Source organism: Candoia aspera, chromosome 4 (assembly GCF_035149785.1).
Source record: "Candoia aspera isolate rCanAsp1 chromosome 4, rCanAsp1.hap2, whole genome shotgun sequence".
NCBI classification, from domain to species: Eukaryota; Metazoa; Chordata; class Lepidosauria; order Squamata; family Boidae; genus Candoia; species Candoia aspera.
In genome coordinates this window covers 107183219-107201889 of record NC_086156.1, presented here as the reverse complement: position 1 = coordinate 107201889, position 18671 = coordinate 107183219, and the positions used below count along the sequence as shown (strand labels likewise).

At 36.9% G+C, this 18671-nt stretch overlaps 1 protein-coding gene across 1 annotated transcript; it reads left to right on the top strand.

The window, feature by feature from the left end:
* The first annotated feature begins 419 nt into the window (after positions 1-419).
* Positions 420-18671, top strand: LOC134496946 (vomeronasal type-2 receptor 26-like). The gene is made up of 8 exons (XM_063302659.1): positions 420-461; positions 4911-5057; positions 6843-6952; positions 8227-8518; positions 9849-10583; positions 12250-12477; positions 17351-17477; positions 17770-18671. The coding sequence occupies exons 1-8, from the start codon at positions 420-422 to the stop codon at positions 18669-18671; spliced, it is 2583 nt and encodes an 860-aa protein (XP_063158729.1).

The following is an 18671-nucleotide window of genomic DNA, read 5'->3' as shown; positions in this document are numbered from 1 at the left end:
CAAGTGTACTACAGTAGCCTATGTCTTGCAATCAAAATAATCTGCTTATTTACCTGTGGGCAAGCTACACAGATGACAGTTGAAATAAATATCTGTTTGTAATATTGGTTGTTTCAGTGTATAAATAATAATAATAATAATAACTGGCTCAAGAATTGCACTATTTTACATATTTAGCTGCAAGTAAGCCACAATGAATATAGCTGGACTTCCTGTTAGGAATTAATATATTCCATTGAAAGTATCTTCCCTCACTCTCCCCATGGGAAACATTATGTTTTCATTGTATCAGGTCTATTCTATTACATTTGTTTTGTTTATAGAATATACTAGGAACAGTAACTCTTTTCAGATATTTCTCCCCCAATGTTCCTTTTCTGTTCCATCCATGCCCCTTATATACCTTCCAAGGGTAAACCATGGTAATCACCTTAATGTTAGCAAAACTTTATGAAGGATTGGTGAGTTTGATAATGTTTCTGTAATATTAACATTCCCCAGTCCCATATACACACATTTGACTTCTATTTTTGTTGTTTTTTTCTGTTCTATACCCATCCAGGCTTAAAAGGAGATATGAATTTACAGATAGGGCAGGAACCAATGGTCTTTTGCACAAGATATAATCCTTCTTTGTATCTTTGTTTAAATTAATATTGAGTGTGTAATATTTTTTCTCAGTCTTTTGAAATTATTTTTTGTTGGTGGTGCTGTTGTTCTTACTCCAGTGGATCAACATGGCTGGTAAAAATTCTTATGTGATTTATTATTATTATTATTATTATTATTATTATTATTATTATTATTATTTACTAGCCTTACTCATTGGAAAGTTATGACTTCAACTCCCCAAAGCCTTCTCCATACTTGTGGAGTCCCCCATACTCAAAGTCCCCCTTGAGAAGTAAAATAATGTGTTGCCTAACCGTTCTTTTCTCATATTTAGACATTCATGATTGTTTGTGTCTGTTTCTATGTGAGTGAATGGGTGTTGATGAGAAAAGAGGACAAGGGGAGGACAAGTAATAGCATGCATATTAGAACATCATCACTCAAATGACAATTATGACATACTGTACATAATTTGTGCAAAGATATAATGATGCACATGATGCCATCATGGTTTGCACCATGTGTGTGTGTGTGTGCATGCATGCTTTTCATTTTAAGGTTTCATAAGTGGTTATTTGGAATGAAAATTCATTGAATCTACCAAGGTATGTGATTAAGTAGCTATATATGATTGCATTCCAAAAGGGAGCCTTTGTAAGAGGATCATAATAGAACCATCTCCTGGACATCTGAATTTAAGTAATTCACCCATAATTTATATACCAAGATCAATCAATCTTCTCTGATACAGAGTTAATTGATTATGTGCCATCAAGTCAATATCAACTCTTAAGACTACTTTGATAGATGTGTCCCCAGCCTGATCCTTAATGTCTTCTACACTCACTACAAGATGTGAATTGGATTACACCATAAGTTTCCAGAATACATATTTGCAGTCTTCTCTGTTGTTGTGTGTGCCTGCCCTTTGGAACAGCATGCCTCTGGAGATCCAAATTCTGATGTGATTTTTACATTTTATTCTGCTTCCTGCTCAAACTTGTCCATTTTCTCCTACATTTCAACTGGATTTGGATTGGAATGATACTAAAGACCTAGGTGTTTGTGATATTGGACACTAAAGACCTAGGTATTCCCATAGGCATCTGGGCTAGGAGGTTAAGCAAGTCTCATTGGTTGGTTGGCATCAGGCCCAGCCCAAGAACAATGAAGAATCTGTCCATTCAAACTTCAGTTCTTTATTTGCTCACACTATATAGACAGAATCTTGTCAGACTAAAGCTAGTCTATCTAACCTAAGGGGAAATATCCTGGGAGAGCTCTAGGGTGGGGCTATACCTCTTCATTTTCACACCATTGCCTCCCACACTGCACCTCCGCTTATCTCCTCCACCTCCCTGGAATGTGCTCCCTCCTTTGTGAGAACCAGCAGCACCGCCGAAATCCACCACAGTTGGTTTCGTTACTGTTTTAGTGATTTGAAGTGGAATTATTTTTAAACCCCAGACATCTGTTATATTACTGTATTTCTGGATCCTGATTTTAAAACTGTGTTATTGTGGGTTGGTTGGTTGGTCGGTTTATTTATTTATTTATAAAATTTGGCCATCCATCTTAAGAATACAACTCTGGGTGGCTCAAAACAATAACACAAGAAACCAATTAAAAACCATACAACCAAAAACCTGTTGCCTCAGCCATCTGCCTTGGTTGCATCCAACGGAACCATCCACAGGCTCCCACCTCACCTCTTTTTGGCTTTCTGGAAGGCTAAAAAGCTGGGGGTCTAACAAAACTCCAAGGGAAGGGTGTTCCACAGGGAACACCCTGTTCCACAGGGAACACAAGCCACCATGGAAAAGGCACACTTCCAAAGTCCCACTAGATGGCAATATGTAAAGGAAGGGCCCTGGAGTGGGCCCACTCTATCTGACCAGCTGGGGCAGGCAGATACCTTCAGGGAGAAATAACTGGCCCTGTGCCATGTAGAGCTTTAAAGGAGATAACCAGCACCTTGAAATGCTCACAGAAAGAAACTGGGGCTCAGTACAGGCCGCAAAACAGTGGTATAACACTGTTAAACCAAGGAGAGCCCAACACTGCACATGCCATCGCATTCTGAACCAGTTGTAATTTCTGGGTGATTTTTAAGGGCAGCCTCATGTAAAGCATGTCGCAATAGTCCAACTGAGAAGTGTTCAAGAAGTATTTTGCTTGATTTTGTTTTGTTTGTTTTTGGGTGAGATAGGTGACTATATAAATCATTTAAATAAATAAACATATACATTTTTACTCAAATATAGATCTGTTCTCTACCTACCCCTACCCCCTTTCATCTGCATTTCTTTATTAAATTCTGAGACAAGTAAAATCAGTCACTTTCTTCAGGAATTTTGGAGAATGTGCATGTGTGGGAAGGAGATATACATCCTTACCTCCAACGTTAATGGAGAGCTAAGGTGGGATTAGCTTAAATGTGGGATTCAGAGCAGGAAAACCCAGGTTCTAGACTACCTCAGCCACAGAAGGCCAGGGGTCACTTTTGGTTCATTCATTCTTTCTAAGCTGAACCTTCTTCACACACATGTTGTTGTGGGGAAAAATTGGATGCCACCCGAGTTCCAGAAGAAAAGACAGGATATAAATCTGATAAATAAATGAAGTTAAGAACAATATTATTTATTGTATATAAAGTCCTTGTTCTATCCTTTCACCCCCAGTTCTATACCTTCTCTTTCTTCAAAATCATTCCTGTGTCAGTACCCTTCTTAGATGACATTTGATCTTACACTGTTTTCTTTTTTCCCATGCATATCTTTTATTCTCTATAAATTTTATTTTTTGAAATACTAGTTCAGTGACTTCCATATAACATTTTCCTCCCTCCCTCCCTCTCTCCCTCTTTCTTTTCTTTTCTTTTCTTCCTCTCATTCATTCATTCATTCATTCACTCACTCACTTAACAATTTTTGGTGTAAAAGTGTGCAGAGAAATCCATAATCATTCCTCTAAATATTTTTCCTGATGCACAAATTCTGGCAAACCATTTTCTTTAATATAAACCCTAATATTTGAAACATAAATGTATGTAGGCAGTTATAGTTCAGAATGGTGGATTGCACACTGTGAAGGGCTGTGAAAATAGAAAGCTAAATGTTTATCTATTTGAGAAGACTGAGAGGAGTTTATATTAAGAATTTTAGCAAATATATATTTCTTCACCACTCTGGTTTTAAAGTTGAAAGGAATATGATTTCTTGACTGATTTTCAGCACTAGGAATATTTGTTGTCTAGATTGCTGGTATAATTCTAATGTCTTGTCTTCTTTCCCTGTCCTGAATGATAGAACATTATTCAGTTTATCCCAAATTTAATTTTAACAACACTTAACCCATAATTAATTAGCATAATCTAACTTCTGAATTGCAATGATGTTTAATCAACATATTCTACAAGAAGATATATCTGAAGAATGTCCAGATGTGTCAGTTGATGGAAAATGTGATAACTAAATTGGAATTATTATTTAATATAGATTAATATAATTTAATATAAATAAGTCTAGAAATCTAGAAATCTAGTCCAGGAGGGGCAAAACTTGGCTTATTCATTACTTTTCTTAAGGTTTTTAATAGGAGACAGTAAGGAAGATTGTGATACCCCTCACGTTCAGAATATGAATCTGACCATATGGTGATTTTTACATTTTATTCTTCTTCCTGTTCAAACTTGTCCATTTACTCCTACCTTTCAAGTGGATTTGGATTGGAATGATATTTGTGAATTATGATGATAGTGATGGGTTTCTACAGATTGTGGTTTCACTATTTGCACAGAGAGGAATCTGATTTGTCTTCATTGAATATTGTCCCAAAATCACTTATATCATACAAATAGTGGAAATGTCTATAGAGATTTATGAGTTAACTAATATTATCATGGAGACCACTGCCAGTGTTGTGATTGTATGGGGTGAGATTATAGTGAATACTAGATTGTTGATGTTTGGACTGGATATACCAAACATGACAAAAGGTAAAGTCTGTATAAGGATAGCTCAGATGGACCTCACATCAATAAACAAAGAAACAAAGTGGCTCATAGATTTTCTTCATGGTGCTTTATCCCTTGCGGTTCCATCAAAGGATATGTTAGGATTCCAGGACTTTATAAAGGAAAGGAATCCAACTTCTGATGAAGATGATAACTTTTCCAGAATATTCTGGGAATATTTGACATATTTGAATGTTTGATCCCCAGCTCCATGATATCATGGAAAATGTGCACTGGGAAGGAGAAGCTGGAGGCTCTTCCTTCATATTTTTTTTTTTTTCAGAAGGGCATGACTCCCTACAGCAACAGCATCTATAATGTAGTCTATGTTGTGGCTTATGCTTTGCACTGCATGCTTTCATTCACAAGGAAACACAGCAGAATGATAGATCAAGGGAGTGAGGGACATCTTTATCAAGAACCTTGGCAGGTAATATAACAGGAGGAATACATACCATAGCCCATTCCACAGGGCAGATACAGCAAGGGAGATGGTACACTTCCTGGACTTCGAACATGCCAACCCTGTCTGAGATGATGATGATGTTGATAGCTCTTTTGACATAAAAAGGGACTTAGCTGGTGAAAATCCTATCTTTCTGTGACAGCCTTAGAGTAGAAGTATGTTTGTATTTAGTCTTCCTAAGAAAGGTGATTGGAGTTGGCATGTGTCAGGACAAAATTGAAATTCAGAGACTAAAAGACTTCTATGAGTAATGAAGGTAAGACGTTCAAGTGCTATAACATGAAGACTGTGCAGTATTTAGGTACAGAGAGCTGATCAGGATTTCAGTCTAGGTTAAAATTGTTTCACTGGTCAACAAACTCAACTTTAGTAGGAATTATTTGACATTCAATCTGAATTTAATTTTCTGCCTGATCTCTGTCTTGCCTTATTCTTACTCAGTGGAATATCCATAATGCAAAAATTTACCCTCCACACCCCATATTCTGGAAGACTGATAACTGCCCATCAACTGAGGGTGAAATCCTGAGGATAAAAGGTTAGCTTTAATCCATAATCAAAGATAGCAGATCATATCCTTGTTTTAACTTTGGTCAGTTATATTTGAGTGAAGAGTGCAATATTCAAGTAACAAAACATCACCTATGGTAGAACAGCTTCCTTGGGATATTACATTAAACAACCTAAAACCCAGCAAAAATAATTCATGGCTTATATCCAGCCCATAGAAGAGATGTGCCACTGCTTTGGTGTCAAACGACTTCATTTTAGCTGAAGTACATTAGATTTCTCAAGACTTAAAGACAGAGAGAGAGAGAAAAATTTACAACTCCTTTGAGCTTTTGGGGAAGTATAAGGGCCATGGTCATTACACTTCTCACTGCCTTGGAAGATCATTCCTAGTTATTAAGCTCTTCAAGACTCTCTAAGATGTGGTGATGGAGAGCCATGTACCATGACCTAGAAAAGAGAAAAATACCATAACCTGGTCAATGTGAAGAAGATTAAGTCTTATATAGAAATGTGGGCACTGTTACTTCACCTATCCTAGAAACGGCTGTGGACAGAAAGCATTTTGACATGTGGACATACAGTTTCCAACCTTGCTTTAGAGGAAATGGGGGAGAATCTTAAGAGTCTTGGAAAAAAGGTGCAAAGATCTTCCATTGCATGCACCAATACCTGCATTCATTGATGCAAAGGATGCCATCTAACTGACAAACGGCATCCTTTGGACCTTTAATTAAAATGTATTTGAGAAGAAGTTTGATGACATTTTTGGTACAAAGCTGTGGCAGTAGACACAAGAAGCATGGTGGCAGGGGTAGTGGAAGAACAAAGCAGTGGCAATAGATATAAAGAGAAAATGTGGGAGTGGATTAAATAAGACTTTTGGGGGTGACCTGGGTTTGACATTTCTATCCACTTCCAGGCCATTAGTTGGAATCAGTCTTGAAACTTTTATCTACTGTGTTAGGATTTGTCTTCACTTTGCATGTTTTACTTCTCACAATAGATGACATATGCCTCCTGATAAGCTATAGTCCTGGGGGAAAGCTAAATACAGCTCTGAATAGGAACTTATCTGCCCTAACATTATCAACCTCTTCTCTGAGTTCTCTGTGGAATTCTGGTTGCTACTGGCAAGACTACAAAGACAAATAATCTTCCCTATATCTTGGAAAGTTGTCACGGCAGAAGGACAGAAAGCCAGATCTTCATCTGATTCTTTATGCTCTGTCCTCTCAGAGTGAGGTTGCTCAGGGACATTTAAATTACAGATCGGAAGAGATGAACAGGCAGTTTTCTGACATGATGGCTATGATTCCACTCTTGGTACTGTTGCAGTCTCAGATAATGTACAGTGTCACTCCTGCTAAATGTCAGGTCAGCAAACCTCTTCCCACTCTCAGATATTTAAAGACAGGACAGCTGATGCTTGGTGCCATAACATTTCAAATCTATATGCTTTCTGAACCACTAACATTTGAAATGCTGCCTTCTCATGAACACACTGGATACCCTTTGTAAGACATTCATATTTGTTAAAGTTTTAAATGAATTGTGCACTTGCTGATGATATGCTGACTCTGTAGATTGTCTGTGTCATGAATACGGATGGTGAGCAGGAGGGGGCCCCTATCCAGGGGGGAAAACACATGTGTAGCTTAGAGGCTTTGAACTGTCCTTCAAAGAAACTCAGAGCAGACCTGCCTTGAGTTTTGGGTTTATCTGTCTGGGTTTCCCACACTCCTTCAGTTTGGTAGGATTTTCTGTCTACTAGAGCAGTTATTAAACACTAGAGACAATCTCCTAGTCTCAGCATGGTTTTTTGCCTAAGTTAGGACAGCCTGGTTGTTGAACATTAGTCAATGCACCTTCTGTGCCACATTTATTAAGTGTTTATAGTTGTTGTGTTACTTTCAAAAGCAATGCTGGAAAATGTAGGCTCTAAAATCTTTGCTTGGATTATCTGCAAAAGGTGGGATAGAAAATAAATAAATAAAATAAAAAAGCTAAGTAACCTAAGAACTACTTAACTTAACTTACTTGACTACTTAAAGTAAGGACTATGTTTCATTTGTCAAGTTTCCTTGTCTTATTTTTTTAAAAAAAATCCCTTAACTTTCTGTTATTCTTTTGCTATAAATAACTATCTTTATCTTTATCTTTATCTTTACCTTTACCTTTACCTTTACCTTTACCTTTACCTTTACCTTTATCTTTATCTTTATCTTTGTCATCTTTATCTTTATCTTTACAGAGCTTCTTCTGGCAATTTCAATATGAACAAATGTATTATTGTCTAAACTTTCCAAATTGCAGTCTGCTTTCTCAGATGCTTCTCAGATGAGAAAAAGGACATTACTTTCCAAATATATAATTCATACCTCGGTGGCATGAATTATATATTTCACGGTTGGTATATAAAATCTGGAAAGTTTTCCTATTGCTATGACTTTATTTCATGGTGGCAAGGAAACATGCCCATCCCTGTCACTTGGTGTCAGGCTAAAGAGAAAAGGTCATATTAGTTCTTTTTCAGCATTAAAATTCCAGAACAATTGTCACTGGAATGCAATGCATACCTCATTTTGATAGAGAATAGTGAGTTAAATTAATCTTCTTATAGGTTCTTGACACAAAACTATCAGCACATCCTGGCTTTGGCATTTGCTGTGAAGGAAATCAATGAAAATCCTCACTTCCTACCCAACATCACCTTGGGTTTCCATATTTATAATACCAACTTCATTGGAGCCTGGACCTATCGTGGTGCAATGGAGCTTCTTTCAACAAAGGACAAATTCATTCCCAACTATAAGTGTGATGGCCAGAACAATGCAGTAGCTGTCATTGGAGGACCCAATACAAAAATCTCTCTGGACATGGCAAGTATCCTGTGCAACTACAAGGTTCAACAGGTGAGATATGCTCCCTTTTACCATATGTATGTATCTTCCATGTACTCCCTCCCTCCCTCCCTCCCTTCCCAATCAGCAGGTTACACATTAAGATCTTAAACAATTAAAAAATCATGGGGTATTTAAATTATTCATTTCAATGTGAAAAACATGAAGTTTTCACAAGGATTCCTATCAAACAAATCAAGTAAGAACTTTAAAGAAGTCAGCACTCTACAAATTAACACAGAAGTCTGTTTTGGCCAATTTGCATATTCTTATTTTGGCCAGCTTCTATATTTTGTACACGGTACAAAAAACATAGAAGGTGTATCAAAATGTTCAGTGACTCCAATGACTAGGAAAAGCAGTATATACCATAATATATATATATATATATATATATATATATATATATATATATATATATATATATATATATATATTTGGGATCAAGCATAAATAGCTCAAATGGAACATAGAACATTCCATTTGAATACATAGAATATAACAGATAGTGTTCGGCTTTAGCTGTAAGGTGGGTTTGACAAGTACAACTTTCTGCCATATCTGGAATTGTCTTGTTCAAATTCTGCAGTGATGAAAATGGAGAATCACGTTTGCTTGGACAAGACATCCTTGGTTTCTTTTTAATATAAGTGTATTCCTGGCTTGGACAGAATCAAATACTGAGTATTAGCCCAGCTAGGTAGTCTAGACAAGAAGCTCTACCAGGAGTACTAGCTATATCTTTATTGTAAGATTATATTAACAGAAACTTGCAAGACTGAGAGTATTTCTCCCCTCCTTTCTTTTTACTCTCTGGAAAACTAGGGAGGGTCCCTTCTGAAACGTTTCTGAAACCCTCCCCCCTTCTGTGGGCTGAGATATCTTTTACATGCTGGTTGTCCAGTCTGCAGGTCTTCATCCTGTCTCCCAAGGTCATTCCCACATACCATTACACTGAGTCAAACTTGAGGTGCATCTTATATTAATTATTTAGTTAATTAAAAAAAACAACATTTTCATTATAAAATGAAAATGTTCATTATAAAAACCACTGTTCCCTCCATTATTGTTTTCTTATTTGTATTTTTTGAACTCTTTGTTTTTCTGCTCTTTCTTCTTTGTGCTTTGAACATGAGCTTCTTTCTTTCTCTTTTCAATCCAGAAGTGTGAAAAGCACAAGTGTATTTTGGGATGTGGTATCATGAACTTTAAGGAGCAAAATTTACCAGTCAATTTGCTATGTGTTTTTCTGACTCTATCAATTGATCAAGACATTTTTATTGTATTTACATAATTTTGCATACATTAGAGTAACACCTTTCAATTGCTTTTCTTTCTTCAGCTTATCTATGGCTCTGCACCTACAATTAATCATGGAGATTTTTTCCATTGGATGTTCCCCAACAATATCCTTCAATATAAGGGAATTCTCCAATTATTGCTACATTTTGGGTGGACATGGGTTGGGATGGTTTCTCTGAACTATGATGATGGAAATTGGTTTATACAGACAGTGGTTTCAGTGTTTTCCCAGAGAGGAATCTGCTTTGACTTCATTGAAAGTTTCCCCAAGAAGACGTACACTACCCAGTTTGCTGAAATGTGGGAAGAGGGCAATGAAATATATGAAATTGCTATGGCAAGCATGGCATCTGCTGTGGTTATACAAGGTGAATTTATGCTGAGTATGAGATTGCTCTTCTCCCAACAAGACATATCAAACAAGGGAAAAGTCTGGATTATGATAGCCCAGATGGATTTCACTTCAACTTCTCTTCAAAGGAACTGGCCTTTACATTTCATTCATGGTGCTATATCCATTGTGGTTCACTTAAGAGACTTGGTAGGATTTCAGGATTTTGTTAGGAAAAGGAATCCAGCCTCCAATAAAGAAGATCGCTTTCTCAAGGACTTTTGGGAAGATGCATTTCAATGTTCATTCCCGAATTTGAGTGTAGAGAGGAATTTTGATGATATGTGCACTGGGGAAGAGAAGATAGAGACACTTCCTTCATCAATTTTTGACATGCGCATGATTAGCCACAGTTACACCATCTACAATGCAGTCTATGCTGTGGTACATGCCTTGCATGCTCTATATTCATTCAAAAGGAAAAACAGAATTGTGTCAGATAAAAGTAGACTGAATTTTCTTCATCTAGAATCATGGCAGGTATCATTTTGAGCACAAATGACAAAGTGGTTTATGTATGTATGTATGTATGTATGTATGTATGTTTGGTTTTATATACATATCTAAATTTAGGATTTGTAGGTTTTTTGAAAAAAATTCTTGTGATCAAAATAAAAAGATCATAGTGCATTTAGTGACTCAAAAAAGGAGATGAAATGGATCTTTGATGGGAGGACAGAAAAAAATAACCTGTTTACAAGTCTAAGGAGCAATCTAACTGGATATGGAAACCAGGAAGATTGAAAGTCAATGATTTTTAGTAATGGGAATCGCAAAGAGAAAATATTACCAGCAATAAATAATTACTATTTAATATAATCTGCCAAATGGAATAGATTGGAAGAGTGAGGCAGAGAGCTTCTCATCTTAAAGATTCTGAAAGTATTATTTATGGTGTTCCCTGACTTCCCTCTCCAATTACATTTTTTTAGAAAGTATTTAGAAAGCTTCACATTAATGTAGACTTTTCATCTCAGAGATTCTGAAAGCATTCCCCCCCCCACCCTCACCCCACAATGGATGCTCCTCTTCACAAATCATTAAAAGAAGAGCAACATAAAAGGAAGTTGAATGCCATACCAATGGAGTATTTAAGAAATGTGTGTAGCAATACAGGAAGAGATCAGATCAAAAATTGGGTGAGTGACCAACATGAACAAAATACATTGAGGTTGTTTAGTCATAAGAATGAATATGAAAGAAAACTGGAAAGTTGAGAGGACTGAGAAAGGTGTGGATTGATGGAGTTGATGAGACTTTCAGAATGAGAGAGATTTAGAGGACAAAAGGCATGTGTGAATCATGCAGGGAAGATGCAAGGATGGTTTACAAGGACAGAGAGGTATGGAGTTTAATTATTTATTTATTTTCTTATCACATACCTTTAATTTTCCTTGGATTGTTATTTTGGAAACCCATTTTGCACTTTTCTCCAAAGGATAAAGCATAGTCAATAGATATGAGGATTGCTAGTCAATATAGATAGAAGACATTATTTTATGATGATGATAGCATTGTCAGAATGCTCAGAAGCCTTTGGCCCAGAGAGATCAGAAAAATCACACACCAGGCATTTCTATAAAAATAAATTTATTTACAGAAAGCACAAAAACATATTTACTGGCTTCTGCATTCACAAACGCTCTCAGAGAGCACTGGGCTGCATACTCGGCTGCCAAAGTGAAACTAAAACAAGTAACAAACAAGCTGCCTTCCTCCAGGCAATGCAGCTATTAACACCCAAACTGAGGACAATTAATTTCAACCTCTTCACCCTGCCAATACTTAAGAAAGTACTCAATTACCATGGTAACCTTAATGACTCTACAGCCAAAAGCAGGAAAAAAAAATACCAACAAGCATGAATACTTTAGACAGCAAAAGGGTATAAACGTACACATACACATACATTTTGCCAATCAAGCCCATTCCACAGTATTGATGTTTTTACTTAACAGCAGGAGTTCCTATGTACCATCCTGGTATTCTTAAGGAAAAAAATATGGTTCGGAAGCAATAATTCCTTTCTTTCTTTTTCTCATTAATTGAGCTGCACTATTTTCTGAGGACTGTCTCATTTAACAATAATGCTGGGGAACCAGTTTCCTTTGATGAAAGTGGGCAATTAGTGTCAGGATTTGATATAATCAACTGGAGTACATTGCCAAACCAGTCCTTCCTCAAAGTCAAAGTTGGAAGTTTAGATACACATACACCTGAAGAAATGACACTCACCATTCAGGAGAATGCCATTGTTTGGCCCACCAGTTTTAACCAGGTAGGTTCAATGAATGTCATTGAAAATCATTACAGTTTTGTGTGTCCATCCCTTCAAAGACAACATGAAAAGCAAAGATTCCAAAACCATGTTCTCTAGTTGTTGTTGTTGTTGTTGTTGTAGTTAGTTGCCATCAAGTCATTTATGACCTGTGGTGACCCTATGTATAACAGAACAAAATGCTGTCTGGTCTTGCACCATATGCCTGACCATTCCAATGTTTGCATCCATTGTTGTGGTAACTGGATCAATCCATTTCACTGAAGGTCTTCCTCTTTTCTGCTGGCCCTCGACTTTACCAAACATGATGACCTTTTCAAGTGATCAGTCTTTCCTGATGATATGCCCAAAGTATGAGAGTCTAAGCCTAGTTATCTTTGCCTCTAGGGAACATTCTGGCTGTATTTCTTCTAAATCTGATTGGTTTGTTCTTCTGGAAGTCCAGGGTTTTTCAATAATCTTCACCAACACCACAATTTGAATGCATCAATTCTTCTTCTATCTTCCTTTTCTAATGTCCAACTTTCACAGGCACATGTGGCAATTGAGAAGACCATGGTGTGAGTCAAACACACCTTTGTTTTTAAACTGTCATCTTTACTTCTGAAAACTTTAGATAGGTCTTTGATGGCAGATTTTCCCAGCATGATACATCATTTGTTTTCTTGATTACTACTTCTCTTGGCATTGATTGTTGATCCAAGTAGACTGAAATTGTTGACGACTTCAATTTCTTCTCCATTTATTGTGACATTGTTTATTGGTCCATTAGTGAATATCTTCATCTTTTTCACATCCAGGTGTAGTCCGTATTGCTGGCTACAATCTTCGATCTTCATCAGCAAGTACTTCAAGTCTTCTTCACTTCCAGCTAGCAAAGTTGAATCATCTGCATATCACAGGTTGTTAATGAGTCTTCCACCAATTCTGGTACACTGTTCTTCTTCATACATTCCTGCTTCTCAAATTATTTGTTCAATGTACATATTGAATAGGTAGGGTGAAAATATACAACCTTGCTGCATACCTTTTCCAATTTTGAACCACTGGGTATCACAATTTTCTGTTCTAACAACTGCCTCTTGATTTGTGTACAGGTTTCTGCATGAGTACAATTAAGTGCTCTGGACTTCCCATTTTTCCTAATATTAACCATAACTTGTTATGGTCCACACAGTCAAACACCTTTTCATAATCAATGAAACAGAGGTAAACATCTTTCTGGTATTCTTTACATTGAGCCAAGATCCATCTGACATCAGCAATTATATTTCTCATACCACGTCCTCTTCTGAATCCAGCTTGGACTCTGGTAATTCTCAATCTAAGGCTGCAACCGTTGTTGAATTATTTTCAGCAATTTTTTTCTAGCCTGTGAAATTAATGAAATTGTTCGATAATTTCCACATTCTGTTTGATCTCCTTTCTTTGGAATGGGTATGAATACAGATCACTTCCAGTCAGTTGGCCAGGTTGTTGTCTTCCAAACTTCCACTGCTGCATCTGATGGTTGAAATATCTCAATTGGCAATCCATCAATTCCTGGAGTTTTGTTTTTCGCCAATGCCTTCAGTGCAGCTTGAACTTCTTCCTTCAATACCAATGGTTCTTGATCATATTCTACCTCCTTCAGTAGCTGAACATTGACTAACTCTTTTTTATTCAGTGATTCTGTACACTCCTTCCATAGTCTCTTAATACTACAAGGGTCATTTAATGTATTGCCCATAATATCTTTAAGGATAGCAACGCAGGGCTTGAATTTTCTCTTCAGCTCTTTCAGTTTGAGAAATGCTTATCATGTTCTTCCTCTTTGATTTTCTAACTGTAGGCCTTTGCATATTTCATCATCATATTTTTTTTTCCTTATCTATGCAAGCTGCCCTTTGAAATTTTCTACTTAGCTCTCTTACTTCATTCTTTTTTTTCCCATTAGCTTTAGCTACTCGGTGTTTAAAAGCAAGTTCCAGAGTCTCATCTGACATCCATTTGGATCTTTACTTTCTTTCCTGACTTTCTTCACATATTATGTTCTTAATGTCTTCCCACAACTCTTCTGGTCTTCGGTCATCAGTGTTTAGTGCATCAATCTATTTTTGAGGTGATCTCTAAATTCAGGTGGGATGTTTTCTAGATCATACTTTGGCACTCTTGGACTTGCTTTAATTTTCTCCAGCTTCAGCTTGAACTTGCACATGAGCAATTGATGATCTGTCTCCTGGCTTTGTCTTAACTGATAGTATTGAGCTTCTCCATCTCCTTCCACAAATGTAATCAATTTGATTTCTGTGTAATCCATCTGGCAAGGTCCATGTATATAGTCATGTATATAGTCATTGACTGTGTTGTTGGAAAAAAGTGTTGCAAACAAATAATCATTGGTCTTACAGAATTCTATCATGTGATCTCCAGCATCATTTCTGTCACCAAGGCCATATTTTCTAACTACTGATCCTTCTTTATTTCCAACTTTTGTGTTCCAGTCACCAATAATTAACAGAGCATCTTGATTGCATGTTTGATCAATTTCAGATTGCAGCATTTCATAAAAGTTTTCAATTTCTTCATCTTCAGCATTCATGGTTGGTGCATAAATTTGAATAATATTGGTGTTAACTGGTCTTCCTTGTAGGTGTATAGATGTTAGTCTATCACTGGTGGCGTTCTTTAGAATTGATCTTGAAATATTCTTCTTAATGATGAATGCCATGTCATTCCTCTTCATTTTTTTTCATTCTCAGCGTAGTATACCATAAGACTGCCAGATTCAAATTGACCAATGCCAGTCCACATCAGCTCATTAATGCCTAAGATGTCAATCTTAAGGCTTCCATTTTGTTCTTGTCAACTTCTAATTTTCTTTGATTCATATTTCATACATTCCATGTCCCAATTATTAATGGATGTTTGTAGCTGTTACTTCTCATTTTGAGGTCCTGGAGGCTTTACTCCATCCATGTCATTAAGGTCGGCTCTACTTTGAGAAGGCAGCTCTTCCCCACTGAGTGCCTTCCAACCTGAGGGGCTCATCTTCCAGCACTATATCACAAAATATTAGGTTGTAATCCATAGGGTTTTCATTGGCACATTTTCGGGAGTAGATTGCCAGGCCTTGCTCCCTAGTCTGTTCTTTGTCTGGAAGCTCTGCTGAAACCTGTCCACCATGGGTGACTCTTTTGGAAGTAGAACATCATAGCAGCATCATAGCAACACGCAAGCCACCACAGTACGACAAACTGACAGATGGGTGGTGTTCTATAGTAGGGGTACCCGTACTCTTCAGCTCATTGACCTCTTCATGAAGTTTCAGATTGTTCATCAACTCCCCAAAATTTATTATATGAAAATAATTTAATAAATAGCACTTTAACAACAACAATGGAGAGTCACAGCAAGCCTTGGGTGTCTATATTGACCACTTTGGAGATCCCTGTTTTATAGTCAAGTTTCCCAAGAATTAAACAAAGTCTTTCATTTCTTTTGTTTGTTAAAAGTTGGAATTGAATGTTTTCTGCAGAAGCCATTTATTTATATCTGTTGTTCCGTGCTTCTTTGCAGATTTCTGGAATAATAAAACACTGCTACTGCTTTGGTCATATAAGCATAATAAAAAAAAAAAAAGTATATATGTATAATCACATTTTAAAATAAGTTGATCGATAAGAAATCAATAAGCTTACAGTACATTTAGCATTAATGCTGAATACATATTGAAAGAGACTAGAATAAGGGAAGTTGAGCATGCTTTTAAAATTGGAAGAAGAAACATCAATTATCTGTACTATGTTGATAACACCCTTTTATAGTAGAAAATGCAACTGATCTTAAATAATGACAGTCAAGGAACACTGTGGAAAAATGGGACTATGATTAAATATAAAGGAGAGAATAGGTAGAACAACCAGCCTTAGAACTGAGAGTGAAGCTATTAAATAGGTGGATAGCTTCTATCTTTTAGGTTCCAACAGTAAAGGAACCAGCAGTCAGGAAATATGCCATGGACTGGTAGGGTAGTAGTTATTCAGATGTTGTGACATGTTACACCTATAAAGATTGGAATCGTACGGACAATGGTTTTCACTGTGGAAGTAAAAGTTGGACTCCGATGAAACAGGATATAAAGGATATTGATGATTTTCAATGTGGGTTCTGGAGAAGACACTTGAGAATACCATGGATAAACAGGAAAAGAAGCAGATGGATCATCAACCAAATCAACCCAGAGTTCTCACTCAAGGGACAAACAACCAGGCTCAAATTATCATATTTTGATAAATTTATAATTGTAGGAAAGGTGGAGGGAATGAGAAAAAGAGGAAGACCAGCAACAAGATGGATGGACTTGATTATAGTAGGGATGAGCTCTCTGTTGGAGGACCTGAATGACCAGATTGGTGAAAGATCATCCTGAAAAAGGTTTATCTATGTCATCACTCAACAGCAACTTCATAACACCTAATCAATATATCAATCAATCAATCAATCATTCAATCACATTTTGGAATTTGGAGCCTATATATTGTGTGCTCTCCCCAAATGACAGCTATAAGGAAAGGAATTACTGACATCTAAAAATTGGGCAAAATAAATCAAGTGGAGAACTGCACACCATCTTTTATACTGATTTCCATCTGTTGTCCTTCCAGAGGTTCTTTACAGTGATTTCCCCAGCTATTGCTAGGAATATTACTATGTAAATATGTATTTCTATATGTATAAGTGACTAAACAGCTCTTTAATTGAATAGATGATGTTGGAGAAATATCCTGTTGAATTCTAAGCAGGATACACAAGGATTCATTGATGTCTACTAAAGCCCCCACATGGACAACACCTGCATTCAACGTTCTCCTTTTCTCTCTTCTACATTCAGGTTCAGCCCCTTTCGGTGTGCAATGATCATTGTCTTTCAGGTCATAGAAAAACCATGAAAGAAGGGAAGCTGTTCTGTTGCTATGATTGCCTTCCATGTGAAGAAGGAAAATTTTCAGCACAAGAGGGTAAGATGTGTACCAACAGAATCTGTTAATCTCATAAGTAATATATTGAATGGTTGATTTCTGCCTCTATTATTCAAGATTCTTTGCCTCCCATTTCACTTGAGAGTTAAGATTTTCAAACATCAGAATATGATGGAGCTGAAGTTCTAATTCAGCTTGCTAGGGGTCAGAGTTGGGGGTGCAGAAGAGAATATGTAAATTATTTCTACCCATTCTAATACACAAAGTCTTAGATGTGTAGTTTTGCTTTTAGTTGTAGCAATATAAACAATGTATTATGTTCTTTTTTCAGATGCAGATGACTGTGTTCCATGTCCAGGAGATCAATATGCTAACTTCCATCAAAATGCATGCAATGCCAAAGAGATCACTTTTTTGTCTTACCAAGACTCTTTAGGAATTATGTCTTTCATGTTTGCATTCTCGTTTGCTTTCATGACAGCATTGGCACTTGGTGTCTTTATTAAGTACTATGATACACCTATTGTCAAAGCCAACAACCGGAGCCTCTCCTATTTTCTCCTTATCTCTCTTCTCTTCTCCTTCCTTTCTGCTTTCCTTTTCATTGGTCAGCCTACAGCACTGACATGTCTTCTTCGACAAACTGCTTTTAGCTTCATATTTTCAGTAGCAATTTCTTGTGTATTGGCCAAGACCATCATTGTAGTTCTTGCTTTTATGGCCACCAAGCCAGGATCTGGAATAAGGAAATGGGTAGGGAACAGATTGGCTAGTTTTGTTGTCTTTTCTTGCTCCTTTATTCAAGCTTTTCTTTGTGCAATTTGGCTGGCAACCTCTCCCCCTTTTCCAGATTTTGACATGTATTCCTTGCATGAAGAAATTATACTGGAATGTAATGAAGGGTCAACCAATATGTTTTACTGTGTCTTGGGCTTCATGGACATTCTTGCCCTGGTCAGTTTGTTAGTGGCATACCTAGCTAGGAACTTGCCTGACAGCTTTAATGAAGCCAAATTCATCACCTTCAGCATGCTGATCTTTTGCAGCGTGTGGTTGTCTTTTTTCCCAGCCTATTTGAGCACCAAGGGCAAATACATGGTGGCTGTGGAGATCTTCTCCATCTTTGGCTCCAGTGCAGGATTACTGGGTTGCATATTTGCACCCAAATGTTATATTATTCTTTTCCAGCCTGGACTAAATAAAAAAGAACAGCTAGTTAGGAGGAAATATTAA